Source organism: Mustelus asterias, unplaced genomic scaffold, assembly GCF_964213995.1.
Source record: "Mustelus asterias unplaced genomic scaffold, sMusAst1.hap1.1 HAP1_SCAFFOLD_4015, whole genome shotgun sequence".
In the NCBI taxonomy this organism is placed as follows: Eukaryota; Metazoa; Chordata; class Chondrichthyes; order Carcharhiniformes; family Triakidae; genus Mustelus; species Mustelus asterias.
The window spans coordinates 342-15,704 of NW_027593960.1; the positions used below are offsets into that span (position 1 = coordinate 342).

Consider the following 15,363-nt stretch of genomic DNA (forward strand, 5'->3'; position numbering starts at 1 on the left):
ATTTTGACTCATGCCAGCCTCAGAGGTAATTTTTACCGACTACAGTTCTGTATTTTGGTACCTGGTCTGTGTTGGAACATGTAGTTGTATGCTGCTGACAGTAAAGCTGGACTCTGGCCGATGTATTAGGGGGAATCGGCCTGTCCTTGCAAAAATATGTTCAACCACCACAGAACGCGAGCCTGGACTCGTGTTCAACCGCCACAGAACGCGAGCCTGGACTCGTGTTCAGCCGCCACAGAACGCGAGCCTGGACTCGTGTTCAATCGCCACAGAACGCGAGCCTGGACTCGTGTTCAATCACCACAGAACGCGAGCCTGGACTCGTGTTCAATCACCACAGAACGCGAGCCTGGACCCGCGTTCAACTACCGCTCCAAGCTCTTAATCCCGCGCTCAGCCGCCGTGTATCGCGCTCCACTGCGCTACCACAATCTCCGTTGGCAGAAAGTGGCACGAACCCCTCGTTTCCAATAACACAGGCGCGAGACACACACACGCGGAGCTCCTCTCTTTTCCAATGCTGTTTATTCAGAGTTCACAACATGTCCCTGTGTGAATCCCAGGCCTGGCTTCTCCAAGCATCAGGAACCTGGAGACTGAGGGGCGGGGGAGGGGGTGGGGGGGGGTGGGGAGGGGATTCGAGAACATTTCCAACCTCACTGCTGCTCCTGGGAGAAGGGCTGGGGGTCCGAGGAGGGGGGAGGGGTGGGGGGAGAGGGCGACACGGTAAAACCAAATCCACCCCCGGGCTCAAGTCGTCAAACTTCTGGCCACAAAGTCCGAGATCCCGGGAATGGCGGGATCCCTCTGGCTGTGCTGGCCGCTATAACGATAACGCAGGTCACTGGACAGGGGAAGGAGTGTGTTCCGGAACGGCACCGACCAGCAGCGGGAGTGAGGGGCAAGGGGGCTGCCAAGGCGGGCTGGACCTGGGACACTCGGCACTGAAGGTGTTGCATCTCCACTGACTGCACGCAATCCCTGGGGATCTGGATGTCAAAGGGGGCCGTCCTGCGAATGCCGATGGATGTAAGGTCTGGTTGGCAGGATTCCGGGACCGGACAATGGGGAAAAGGTGACGGACAGTCAGTGGGCGTGAAGGGAGAGGGGGCAGGGGGGAGGAAAGAGCGAGTATGTCTGCTCTGGGGCTGGAAGGGGGGGTTGCTGGGGTTCAGGGCGAAGTCAGTGCTGCGACAGGCCATGTGGCACGGCGTTGGGGAGGGGGGGGGGTGTCCCTGTTCCACGGGATCGCCCTGTGCCGTTACGAGGCTGAGTCCGATGCCTCTGAGCTGTCCTTGACGTCCGTGCTCTCGGTGGCCTCGCTGACCTCACTGACGTCCTTGCTCTCGCCGCTGTCCTCGGCCCCCTCGCGGCCCCTGCTCAGCACACCCGCCGCGCACTTGTCATCCCGGCAGCAGTCGGAGAGGTGGTTAGACCGGTGGTGGGCCCGGTGGTCCAGGGAGGCCAGTACCAGTGGTTTCAGACGCTCCCTTGTGTCCGCTTGTTTCCTGAACTGGAGGAAAAGCCAACAGCGATGAAGTGGATCCCGGATCGCTGGAGCGCCCGGAGGCCACATACACAGCCGCCCCCTCACCCCCAGAAACCCCCCCCAGAAACCCCCGCAGCAAACCCCCCCTCACCCCCAAACACCCCCACTCCCAGAAACCCCCCCAGAAACCCCACGCAGCAACCCCCACCCCCCCCAGAAACCCCCCCTAGCAGCCCCCTCACCCCCAGAAACACCCCCCCCAGAAACCCCCCCCAGCAGCCCCCTCACCCCCAGAAACCCCCCCAAAAGCCCCCTCACCCCCGGAAACCCCCCCCCAGCAGCCCCCTCACCCCCGGAAACCCCCCCCCAGCAGCCCCCTCATCCCCGGAAACCCCCCCCCAGCAGCCCCCTCACCCCCAGGAAACCCCCCCAAAAGCCCCCTCACCCCCGGAAACCCCCCCCCCCAGCAGCCCCCTCACCCCCAGAAACCCCCGCAGCAACCCCCCACTCCCAGAAACCCCCCCCCCCAGCAACCCCCCCACCCCCCAGAAACCCCCCCACCCCTCAGAAACCCCCCCACAAACTAACCCAACATACACAGCAGCCCCATCCCCCAAGAAATCGCCCCAACTCCCAGAAACCCCCCACCCTCTCCAAACTGCCCACACGCCCAGAAACCCCCGCACCCTCACCAAATACCCCCCACCCTCCCCAAATCACAACCCCTCCACAAACTAACCCCCAACCCTTTTCCAAACATCACACCCCTCCAGAACCACCCTCCCCCCAGCCTCCCCAAACTACCAACATAGACAGCAGCCCCCAAACCCCGCAGAAACACCCCCCACCCCTCCACAAACTAACCCTACTCTTTCCCAAACATCACACTCCTCCACAACCCGCCAACAACTTCCCAAACATCCCCAGCCTCCCCAAACTACCCACACACCCAGAACCACCGCACCCTCCCCAACCCGGGGCGGCACGGTAGCACAGTGGGTTAGCACTGCTGCTTCACAGCTCCAGGGTCCTGGGTTCAATTCCCGGCTCGGGTCACTGTCTGTGTGGAGTTTGCACATTCTCCTCGTGTTTGCGTGGGTTTCCTCCGGGTGCTCCGGTTTCCTCCCACAGTCCAAAGATGTGCGGGTTAGGTTGATTGGCTAGGTTAAAATTGCCCCTGAGATGTGTAGGTTAGAGGGATTAGCGGGTAAATATGTGGGGGTAGGGCCTGGGTGGGATTGTGGTCGGTGCAGACTCGATGGGCCGAATGGCCTCCTTCTGCACTGTAGGGTTTCTATGATTTCTATGATTTCTAACCCCTCCACAACCTAACCCCACCCCCTCAGAATGGGGACAGCACGGTGGTACAGTGGGTTCGCACTGCTGCCTCACAGCCCAGGGACCCGGGTTGGATTCCCGGCTTGGGTCACTGTCTGTGTGGAGTTTGCACGTTCTCCCCATGTCTGTGTGGGTTTCCTCCCACAGTCTGAAAGACGTGCTGGTTAGGGTGCATTGGCCCGTGCTAAATTCTCCCTCAGTGTTACCCGAACAGGCGCCGGAGTGTGGAGACTAGGAGATTTTCACACTAACTTCAATGCAGTGTTAATGTCAGCCTACTTGTGACACTAATAAACTTTTTGAAAACTTTTTAAACTTTTAAACCCCCCCCCCGCCCAGAACCCCCCCCAATAAATAAACTTTAAATAAGGCATTGGAGCTGAAGGAGGCCATTTGGCCCATCGAGTCTGCTCTGCCATTCAATGACTGATCTGATGAAATAATACTCAGCTCCCACTTTCCCGCCTTATCCCCAGAATCCTCCATTCCCTAACTGATTAATAATCTGTCTGTCTCAGCATTGAACACGCTGGACGACCCAGTTCTGGTCTCTCTCCCACCACCCCACCAGACCCACACAAGCGGAAACACCTTTCTCTACGTCGACTGAATCCCTATCGATTCACCGGCCAGGCTCCTCTGGTAAACTATTCCCAAACAGCAGGAGACAAACAAACCTCATCCGCCATTAGAGTCAGGTCCCTTTTCATAGCGTATGCATCCTCGCCATCAGCGTAATACTTAGGCTCCACCTCACTGATCCTGCACGGGGGAAAAGGTTTTACAGTTCATTTATCAGTGTCACAAGTAAGGCTTACATTAACACCGCAATGAAGTTACTGTGAATATCCCCCAGTCGCCACACCTGCTCGGGTAACACCGAGGGAGAATTTAGCACGGCCATTGCACCCTAACCAGCGCGTCTTTCGGACTGTGGGGAGAGACCGGAGCACCCGGAGGAAACCCACGCAGACACGGGGAGAACGTGCAGAATCTGCGCAGACAACCCGGATCCCTGGGGCTGTGAGGCAGCGATGCTGACCACAGTGCCACCGTGTCAGACGGTACCTTCAGCTGCTGTTTTTAAAGGCCTGAGTGGTCGATTTCTGCTCCTTTTCTCGAATGTTGGGATTGTGTTGGCTACTTTCCAATTCCCGGGAGCCATTCCAGGATTTAGGGAATCCTGGAAGACCAAAACCAATGCATTCACCATATCTGTCGCCACCATTTTTAAAACCTTCGAACGGAAGCATCGAGTGCAGGGAACTTCTCATCTTTTAGCCCCACTAATTTCTCCTGGGATATTTCTTCATTGATACTAAATTCTCTAAGTTTCTCATTCTCATTAGCCATGATGCGGAGATGCCGGCGTTGAACTGGGGTAAACACAGTAAGAAGTCTCACAACACCAGGTTAAAGTCCAACAGGTGTATTTGGTATCGCGAGCTTTCGGAGCGCTGCTCCTTCATCAGGTGAGTGGAGAGTTGGGTCCACCAACAGGGCAATATATAGACACAGACTCAATTACAAGACAATGGTTGGAATGCGAGTCTTTACAGGTAATCAAATCTTTACAGGTACAGACAATGTGAGTGGAGAGAGGGTTAAGTACAGGTTAAAGAGATGTGTATTGTCTCCAGACAGGACAGTTAGTGGGATTTTGCGATTAGGATTAGGCGCCTGTTCGGATATACTGAGGGAGAATTTAGCATGGCCAATCCCCCTAACCTGCACATCTTTGGACACTAAGGGACAATTTAGCATGGCCAATCCATCTAACCTGCACATCTTTGGACACTAAGGGACAATTTAGCATGGCCAATTCCCCTAACCTGCACATCTTTGGACACTAAGGGACAATTTAGCATGGCCAATCCATCTAACCTGCACATCTTTGGACACTAAGGGACAATTTAGCATGGCCAATTCCCCTAACCTGCACATCTTTGGACACTAAGGGACAATTTAGCATGGCCAATCCATCTAACCTGCACATCTTTGGACACTAAGGGACAATTTAGCATGGCCAATTCCCCTAACCTGCACATCTTTGGACACTAAGGGACAATTTAGCATGGCCAATCCATCTAACCTGCACATCTTTGGACACTAAGGGACAATTTAGCATGGCCAATCCCCCTAACCTGCACATCTTTGGACACTAAGGGACAATTTAGCATGGCCAATCCATCTAACCTGCACATCTTTGGACACTAAGGGACAATTTAGCATGGCCAATTCCCCTAACCTGCACATCTTTGGACACTAAGGGACAATTTAGCATGGCCAATCCATCTAACCTGCACATCTTTGGACACTAAGGGACAATTTAGCATGGCCAATCCACCTAACCTGCACATCTTTGGACACTAAGGGACAATTTAGCATGGCCAATCCACCTTAACCTGCACATCTTTGGACACTAAGGGGCAATTTAGCATGGCCAATCCACCTTAACCTGCACATCGTTGGAGTGTGGTAGGAAACCGGAGCACCTGGAGGTTAAAATGAGAGGCCGGCCGTTCCGGGGGGTGGGGGGGGAAATGTCAGGAAGCGCTTCCTCACACAAATGGGAATGGGAATCCGGAACTGGTAAATATAGGATATCAAGCTTTCAGTTAAGGATATCGTAAGACAGAAAATGGTGTGGCGAGGCAGAGAGGTTCAGGGAGGGAACACCAGAGCTCGGAGCCCTGCCCCACCCCCCACCCAGGCAGCTGAAGGCATGGCCACCCAATGGCAGAGTGATGGGAATCGGGGAACAGGCTCGGGAGGAGCAGAGCGACCGCGGAGGGGTGCAAGTCAGGAGCAGTCAGAGGTGAGCGGCGGCAAGGAGGGGGAACAGGGAGATTTGAGGTTGAGATCAGGTCCAGACACAGCACTTACTGGAAGTTTAGCGTGTTGGAGTAGAGATGTAGTGCTGCTCGATTGCTGTAACGGGAAAAACAGAAAGGCACAAATTAATATTCGAGTGTCATCCACTCAACAAGGATTAACAGTTAGACACTCCATCTCCGCAACACACTCCCCACAGATTCACACCCACACACACTGAACCCTGCAACACACTCCCCAGATTCACACCCACACACACTGAACCCCGCAACACACTCCCCACAGATTCACACCCACACACACTGAACCCCGCAACACACTCCCCAGATTCACACCCACACACACTGAACCCCGCAACACACTCCCCAGATTCACACCCACACACACTGAACCCCGCAACACACTCCCCACAGATTCACACCCACACACACTGAACCCCACAACACACTCCCCAGATTCACACCCACACACACTGAACCCTGCAACATACTCCCCACAGATTCACACCCACACACACTGAACCCTGCAACACACTCCCCACAGATTCACACCCACACACACTGAACCCTGCAACACACTCCCCAGATTCACACCCACACACACTGAACCCTGCAACATACTCCCCACAGATTCACACCCACACACACTGAACCCTGCAACACACTCCCCACAGATTCACACACACACTGAACCCCGCAACACACTCCCCACAGATTCACACACTGAACCCTGCAACACACTCCCCATAGATTCACACACTGAACCCCACAACACTCCCCATAGATTCACACACTGAACCCCGCAACACACTCCCCATAGATTCACACACTGAACCCAACACACTCCCCACAGATTCACACACTGAACCCCACAACACACTCCCCACAGATTCACACACACACTGAACCCTGCAACACACTCCCCACAGATTCACACACTGAACCCCACAACACACTCCCCACAGATTCACACACTGAACCCCACAACACACTCTCCACAGATTCACACACTGAACCCCACAACACACTCCCCACAGATTCACACACACACTGAACCCCGCAACACACTCCCCATAGATTCACACACTGAACCCTGCAACACACTCCCCACAGATTCACACACACACTGAACCCTGCAACACACTCCCCACAGATTCACACACACTGAACCCCGCAACACACTCCCCATAGATTCACACACTGAACCCTGCAACACACTCCCCACAGATTCACACACTGAACCCTGCAACACACTCCCCACAGATTCACACCCACACTGAACCCTGCAACACACTCCCCACAGATTCACACACTGAACCCTGCAACACACTCCCCACAGATTCACACACTGAACCCCACAACACACTCCCCACAGATTCACACACTGAACCCTGCAACACACTCCCCACAGATTCACACACTGAACCCTGCAACACACTCCCCAGATTCACACACTGAACCCCACAACACACTCCCCACAGATTCACACACTGAACCCCACAACACACTCCCCACAGATTCACACACTGAACCCTGCAACACACTCCCCAGATTCACACACTGAAGCCCACAACACACCCTGGACCTGAATCTAGAACGGGACACCTGGACCTGAATCTAGAACGTGGCGCTCTGGAAGTGGATGGCGAGATTACCTTTTCCGAACGTGTAAGGAAACGTATCGGGCGTTGAAATTCTCGATCATGGCTCTGGACGCTTGGTCCATCAGCTTCTGGGCCAATCCTAGCCGCCGGTGAGACCTTTTCACAGCCTGCAGGAAGAAGAGTATAACTCACATCCGATCCCGTGAGGTGGAGAGTTGGAGTCAGGGATAGGGAGGGAGATCAGTGTCTCTAATCACGCAGCTGAATAGTGCAACCCCTCACCTCATTACCAATCTCCTCTCTCCATCCTGTTCACCCAGAGCTCCGTATCCAGAATCCGCCTCCCAATCCCACCACTCTGGTCCCGTCCCCACCCTGGTCTATGCCGCACCCCCACCCTCCCCGCCAGTCTCTGCACCCCCTCTCCTCTCCCCACGCCTCCCAGTCTCCGTCCCTCCTCTCCCAGGTTTCCCCTTCCCCCACCTCTCCCAGTCTCCGGACCTCCTCTCCCTGTCCCTCTTCTCCCTCCCCACATCACCCTGTCCCAGTCCTCTGTACCTCTCCACTCCCCGCACCCCTTCCCAGTCCTGGTGCCAGTCCCTGTCCCCCCGCCCCCACCCCCCCCTCCACTCCGATCTCCGTCCCACCCTCTGGCACCCGTGCCAGGCACAGTCTTGCCTTCGAACCTGCTCCTTACCAGGGAGGTGATGTGCCCGTGAGGAACATCGTCAGGATCCTCTTCCCTGAGAGAGAGAGAAAAGTAAACCCTCAGACTTAGAATGAAAACAGAATCAATCTCTCCGAGGGACTTTAATAAACAGCGAGTGATACGGTGGCTCAATGACTGGCTCAGGGTGGGTACAAAGAAAACTACAGCACAGGAACAGGTCCTTCGGCCCTCCAAGCCTGTGCCGATCATGATGCCCCAACTACGCTAAAAGAAAAAACTTTTGCCCTTACTCGGTCCGCATCTCACGGGGAACGGGGGAGAATGTGGGACTCGCTCCCACGGGGGAGTGGGGGAGAATGTGGGACTTGCTCCCACGGGGGAGTGGGGGAGAATGTGGGACTTGCTCCCACGGGGAGTGGGGGAGAATGTGGGACCCGCCCCCGTGGGGAATGGGGGAGAATGTGGGACCCGCTCCCGCGGGAAGTGGGGGAGAATGTGGGGCTCGCTCCCATGGGGGGGAGTGGGGGACAATGTGGGACTCGCTCCCACGGGGAGTGAGGGAGAATGTGGGACTCGCTCCCACGGGGAGTGGGGGAGAATGTGGGACTCGCTCCCACGGGGGAGTGGGGGAGAATGTGGGACTTGCTCCCACGGGGGAGTGGGGGAGAATGTGGGACTTGCTCCCACGGGGAGTGGGGGAGAATGTGGGACCCGCTCCCGTGGGGAATGGGGGAGAATGTGGGACCCGCTCCCGCGGGAAGTGGGGGAGAATGTGGGGCTCGCTCCCATGGGGGGGGAGTGGGGGACAATGTGGGACTCGCTCCCACGGGGAGTGAGGGAGAATGTGGGACTCGCTCCCGCGGGAAGTGGGGGAGAATGTGGGACTCGCTCCCGCGGGAAGTGGGGGAGAATGTGGGACTCGCTCCCGCGGGAAGTGGGGGAGAATGTGGGACCCGCTCCCGCAGGAAGTGGGGGTGAATGTGGGACTCGCTCCCACGGGGAGTGGGAGAGAATGTGGGACTCGCTCCCACGGGAAGTGGGGGAGAATGTGGGACTCGCTCCCATGGGGAGTGGGGGAGAATGTGGGACTCGCTCCCAGCGACGGGAGTGGGGGAGAATGTGGGACTCGCTCCCACGGGGAGTGGGGAGAATGTGGGACTTGACCCCACGGGGAGTGAGGGAGAATGTGGGACTCGCTCCCACGGGGAGTGAGGGAGAATGTGGGACTCGCCCCCAGCGAGGGGAGAATGTGGGGCTCGCTCCAACGGGGAGTGGGGGAGATGAAAAGTGTCGATGAGTTCAAAAGGGGAAGCTGGATAAACACATGAGGGAGTAAGGAATAGAAGGATGTGGGAGAATAGGGGGAAATGGAGCGAGAGGTGGCAGAAGTGTGTTGTGGGGCAGGAATACCAACATGTGGCAGAGGGGCCAAATGGCCTGTTTCTGTGCTGTACGACTGTCTAACATTCTGTGCAGTTGAATGAGCAAACACAGTTTTGCCTCCAACTTACATCTTAGCCAGGACGTATCCCACAATCTTTCCGTTCTCGTCCTCTGCAATGTAAGAAAGCTGGAAGGAAGCAAAAGGCCAGTTAGTGAAGGACATGATCAAACAGCGCTGAGGGAGCGCCGCACTGTGGGAGAGTCAGTGCTGAGGGAATGCCGCACTGTGGGAGGGTCAGTGCTGAGGGAGCGCCGCACTGTGGGAGGGTCAGTGCTGAGGGAGCACCGCACTGTGGGAGGGTCAGTGCTGAGGGAGCGCCGCACTGTGGGAGGGTCAGTGCTGTGGGAGGGTCAGTGCTGAGGGAGCGCCGCACTGTGGGAGGGTCAGTGCTGAGGGAGCGCCGCACTGTGGGAGGGTCAGTGCTGTGGGAGGGTCAGTGCTGAGGGAGCGCCGCACTGTGGGAGGGTCAGTGCTGAGGGAGCGCCGCACTGTGGGTGGATCATACCTGGGGCCACGATAAGCCATGGTAGAAGTAATACTTCATCTGGTAATTTTCCGGCAGACACAGCAGGTTGCAGTGCTGCATGTTCATCAGGTCCTCAGGCTGAAAACAGAGAAGCGGAACAGTCACACACTGACATTACCCTGTCCCCTCACTCCCCAGCCAAACAGTGAACAGGAGGAGGCCATTCAGCCCATCCAGCGTGCTCTGCCAGTCAATACGTTCATGAACGATCAGACACTTCTGTGGCCTTTAACTCCACATTATGCCCGCTTTTGTATCATCATTCTCAACATTATCATACAATGATCTGCTTGGCCCATCTCATTTGCAACATCCCTTCACATTCACAGAAGAGGTTTACCAGGATGCTGCCTGGATTAGAGGGTAGGAGCTATAAGGAAAGGCTGGACAAACTGGGGCTGTTTTCTCTGGAGCGGCAGAGGCTGAGGGGAGACCTGATAGAAGAATATAAAATGATGAGAGGCATCGATAGGGTTGACAGTCAGAATCTTTTTCCCAGAGTTGAAATGTCTAATACTCGGGGGCACGCGCTTCAGGTGAGAGAGGGGAAGTTCAGAGGAGATGTGAGGGGTAAGTTTTTTTACACAGAGGGTGGTGGGTGTCTGGAACGCGCTGCCTGGGGTGGTGGTGGAGGCAGATACGATCGGGGCGATTAAGGGGCTTTTAGATAAGCCCAGGAATATGCAAGAAACAGAGGGATAGGGAGCAAGGGCAGGGAACAGGGATTAGTTCAATTTGGCCTCATGTTCGGCACAGCATGGTGGGTCGAAGGGCCTGTTCCTGTGCTCGATGGGCTGAAGGGCCTGATTTGATTTGATTTATTGTTGTCACATGTATTAGTACACAGCGCAAAGTATTGTTTCTTGCGCACTATACAGACAAAGCATACCGTTCATAGAGAAGGAAAGGAGAGGGTGCAGAATGTAGTGTTACAGTCATAGCTAGGATGTAGAGAAAGATCAACTTAATGCGAGGTCGGTCCATTCAAAAGTCTGATGGCAGCAGGAAAGAAGCTGTTCTCGAGTCGGTTGGTACGTGACCTCAGACTTTTGTATCTTTTTCCCGACGGATGAAGGTAGAAGAGAGAATGTCCGGGGTGCGTGGGGTCCTTAATTATGCCGGCTGCTTTTCCCCGAGGCAGCGGGAAGTGTAGACAGAGTCAATGGATGGGAGGCTGGTTTGAGTGATGGATTGGGCTACATTCACGACCGTTTGTAGTTTCTTGCGGTCTTGGGCAGAGCAGGAGCCCCAGACCAAGCTGTGATACATCCAGAAAGAATGCTTTCTATGGAACATCTGTAGAAGTTGGTGAGAGTTGTAGCGGACATGTCTAATCTCCTTTCCTGTGCTGAACTGTTCTACGTTCAACTAACAATTAGAAACCAATCCCTGCTTTAAACAAACTCAGTGACTGACCTCCCCCGGGATAAAACATCGAAACTAGAAGCACGAGGAGGCCATTCGGCCCTTCCAGCTGCTCCACCATTCACCACGATCATGGCTGATCATCGACTTCAATATCCTGATCCCCCCTTCCCCCTATTCCAGCCTCGGGTCAGTGTGTGTGTGGGGAGTTTGCACATTCTCCCCGTGTCTGCGTGGGTTTCCTCCGGGTGCTCCAGTTACCTCCCACACTCTAAAGATGTGCGGGTTAGGTTGACTGGCCATGCTAAATTGCCCCTCCTATCAGGTGGATTAGCAGGGTAAATATGTGAGGTTGCAGAGTTAGGAATAGGGTGGGATTGTTGTCGGTGCAGGCTCCATGGGCCAAATGGCCTCCTTCTACGCTGTAGGGATTCTATGATTCATATGACAGACCTGCCATCCCCGGAATCAGCCTGGTAAACCTTCGCTGCGCTCCCTCTATAGCAAGGACATCCTTCCTCAGATAAGGAGACCAAAACTGCACACAATACTCCAGGTGTGGCCTCACCAACACCCTGTACAATTGCAGCAAAACATCCCTATCCTTATACTCAAATCCTCTCGCTATGAAGGCCAACATACCATTCACCTTCTTTACTGCCTGCTGTACCTGCGCGCTTACTCTCAGCGACTGATGCACGAGGGCAGAATTCCAAAGAGTCACCACGCTCTGTGCAAAGACATCCGTCCTGAGTGACTAAGGAAATTTGGCATGTCCGCTACGACACACCAACCTTTACAGATGCACCATTGAAAGCATCCTTTCCGGACGTGTCACGGCTTGGTCTGGGCTCCTGCTCTGCCCAAGACCGCAAGAAGCTACAAAGGCTCATGAACGTAGCCCAGTCCATCACTCAAACCAGCCTCCCATCCATTGACTCTATCTACACTTCCCGCTGCCTCGGGGAAAAGCAGCCAGCATAATTAAGGACCCAACGCACCCCGGACATTCTCTCTTCCACCTTCTTCCGTCGGGAAAAAGATACAAAAGTCTGAGATCACGTACCAACCGACTCGAGAACAGCTTCTTCCCTGCTGCTGTCAGACTTTTGAATGGACTTACCTCGCATTAAGTTGATTTTTCTCCACACCCTAGCTGTGACTGTAACACTACATTCTGCACTCTCTCATTTCCTTCTCTATGAACGGTATGCTTTGTCTGTACAGCGCGCAAGAAACAATACTTTTCACTGTATCCCAATACATGTGACAAAATCAAATCAAATCAAATCCTCCTCATTTTGAAATTACTTCCCCTGATTCTCGACTTCACGAATTGAAGGAATCACTTTCCCGCTTCCACCCTTTCTATCTTTTTAAGTCATAGAGGTTTACAGCATGGAAACAGGCCCTTCGGCCCAACTTGTCCATGCCACCCTTTTTTTTAAACCCCTAAGCTAATCCCAATTGTCCGCATTTGGCCCATATCCCTCTATACCCATCGTACCCATGTAACTGTCTAAATGTTTTTTAAAAGACAAAATTGTACCCGCCTCGACTGTTACCTCTGACAGCTTGTTCCAGACACTCACCACCCTCTCTGTGAAAAAACTGCCCCTCTGGACCCTTTTGTATCTCTCCCCTCTCACCTTAAACCGATGCCCTCTAGTTTTAGACTCCCCTACCTCTGGGAAAAGATATTGACTATCTCACTGATCTGTGCCCCTCATTATTTTATAGACCTCTATAAGATCACCCCTCAGCCTCCTACGCTCCAGAGAAAAAAGTCCCGGTCTATCCAGCCTCTCCTTATAACTCAGACCACCAAGTCCCGGTAGCATCCCAGTAAATCTTTTCTGCACTCTTCTGCACAAGTATTTTGACGGATTCAATCAGATCACCTCTCATTCTTCGAGACAGACCCCAGTTTTCCACAATCTCTCTTCGTAAGACAGTGCCATCATCCCAGGATGAGGGGGATTAAAGACAGTTTGAGCTAGATCAGGAACACCAGATAACATCAGCTGCTTCAAGGGGCCTGCTGTCGAGATTGGGCTGGGGGAGAATTTACTACAGCAATGAGCGTCCAGTCCAACAAGAAAGGATGTTGGGAATGAGGTGGGTCAAGTTTCAGTGCGGGAGTGTTTAGGAAATAGTGATCATTGTATGGTAATGTTTAGAATGATGATAGAAATGAGTAATAGGCCACCCAAAGTTTATTTATTAGTTTCATAAGTAGGCTGACATTAACACTGCAATGAAGTTACTGTGAAAATCTCCGAGTTGCCTGTTTGGGTTCCCTGAGGGAGAATTTAGCATGGCCAATCCGCCTAACCAGCACGTCTTTCAGACTGTGGGAGGAAACCGGAACACCCGGAGGAAACCCACGCAGACATGGGGAGAATGTACAGACTCCACACAGATAGTGACTCAAGCTGGGAATCGAACCCGAATCCCTGGTGCTGTGAGGCAGCAGTGCTAACCGCTGTGCCACCTCCTGGTTGGCAGTTAATTGGCAATGGGGCACACTGAAGGAACGATATCGAAGATGCCCTTCTCCCATCTCAACCCAAGGCTCCCTGGTCAATCCCTCCCTCCCGGATGGAGCTGCCAGGGTTGACTGGCCCAATGGAATGGACATCGCACGCGAGGTGGGTGAGGGGGTTGCGGTGGTGGGGGGGGTCTTGAGATCTCACGAAGTTTGAAATGCACAAGGCACGTGAGGAAGAGTGATCCAAGAGTGGATGCATGTGACTGAGACACAGTCGGGAATCAAACCGGGTCCCTGGCGCTTTGAGGCAGGAGTGCTAACCACTGTGCCGTCACTGGGGGAATCCGGAATTCCTTGCACCTCCAGTCCAGAGGGCGCAGCAGAGACTGGGATCTTCCTTTCCTGCCCTGCCCCCCATCGGGACTCAGGACTATCAGCTGTGAGGCAGAGAGGGGGAGGGGCTCCACTCAGGAGTGGGGCGGGGCCTGAGGAAGGGGTGTGGTCTGGGGAGAGGGGCATGGGCTTGGGTTCATGGCGCTTTTGACATGGGAATGGGGCGTGGTCTGGGTTGAGGGCGGGGCTTGGTGAACGACACGTGGTCTGGGTTGAGGGCGGGGCTTGGTGAACGACACATGGTCTGGGTTGAGGGCGGGGCTTGAACAACACATGGTCTGGGTTGGGATGTGGCCTGGGAATGGGGTGTGGTTTGGGGCGGGGCTTGGTGAAATACACCTTCATGGGTTGGGGGCGGGGTCTGGACTGGGGGCAGGGCATGGACAAGGGGGCAGGGCATGGACTGGGGGGGCGGGGCCTGGACTGGGGGCGGGGCCTGGACTGGGGGGCGGGGCCTGGGCTGGACTGGGGGCGGGGCCTGGACTAGGGGAGCGGGGCCTGGACGAGGGGAGCGGGGGCCTGCCCAATGGGGCGTGACTTGAACAATGGGGCGGGGCTTGGTGGATGACACGTGGTCTGGGTTGGGACGTGGCCTGGGAATGGGGCGTGGCTTGGTGAGATACGCCTTCACGGGTTGGGGGCGGGGCATGAACAATGGGGTGGGGCCTGCGTTGGGGGCGCGGCCCAGGAATGGGGCGGGGCCTGCTGTCCGCCATTTTGTGCAGCATGAGGAGGGTGGGGGAGGGGGAAGGTTCCTCTCAGAGTCTCTGAGCCGGGAATCTCCGCCGCCGAGCGGCCGCCTTCATAGAATTCTTTATTTATTTATCCGCCCATTGATCCCTCCCCACCCCAGGCTGTGTCTGCGGCCCCGCTCTCTCACTCACCCGGGCGTTGCGGATGTTCATGGTGCCGCTTCCCGCTCCCGGAGCCGCAGCTTCACACTGACTGTCCCCCAGGCCGCTGGCCTCAGCCGCCCCGCCCCCTCGCCAATCAGCAGCCAGCTCCCCGCCCGTTCCGCCAATCGGCAGCCACCGAACCGCTGCGCCAATCATCGTAACCGATTCTCCACCAATCAGCGCCTCCCCCGCCGCTGCGCCAATCAGCGTCCGCCGCCGCTCCGCCAATCAGCGGCCCTATCCTCACCCCTCCCGCTAATCCCAGGCTTCCGTCCCTCCCGCCAAGCCAATGGCCGGAAAGGACAGCCCA

At 55.4% G+C, this 15,363-nt stretch overlaps 1 protein-coding gene across 2 annotated transcripts; it reads right to left on the bottom strand.

Moving 5' to 3' along the window:
• Positions 1-506: 506 nt before the first annotated feature.
• naa10 (N-alpha-acetyltransferase 10, NatA catalytic subuni) lies at positions 507-15,143 on the bottom strand. Of its 2 annotated transcripts, none has more exons than XM_078208593.1 (8): positions 15,042-15,143; positions 9,888-9,986; positions 9,450-9,508; positions 7,966-8,011; positions 7,320-7,435; positions 5,717-5,761; positions 3,508-3,592; positions 507-1,511 (listed from the first exon to the last, which is right to left on the bottom strand). In XM_078208593.1, the coding sequence occupies exons 1-8, from the start codon at positions 15,060-15,062 to the stop codon at positions 1,434-1,436; spliced, it is 549 nt and encodes a 182-aa protein (XP_078064719.1). In that variant the 5' UTR covers positions 15,063-15,143; the 3' UTR covers positions 507-1,433. The 2 variants fall into 2 exon arrangements, with proteins under 2 accessions (XP_078064719.1, XP_078064717.1); XM_078208591.1 differs by having other exon boundaries at positions 507-1,516.
• Between the last annotated feature and the right edge of the window lie 220 nt (positions 15,144-15,363).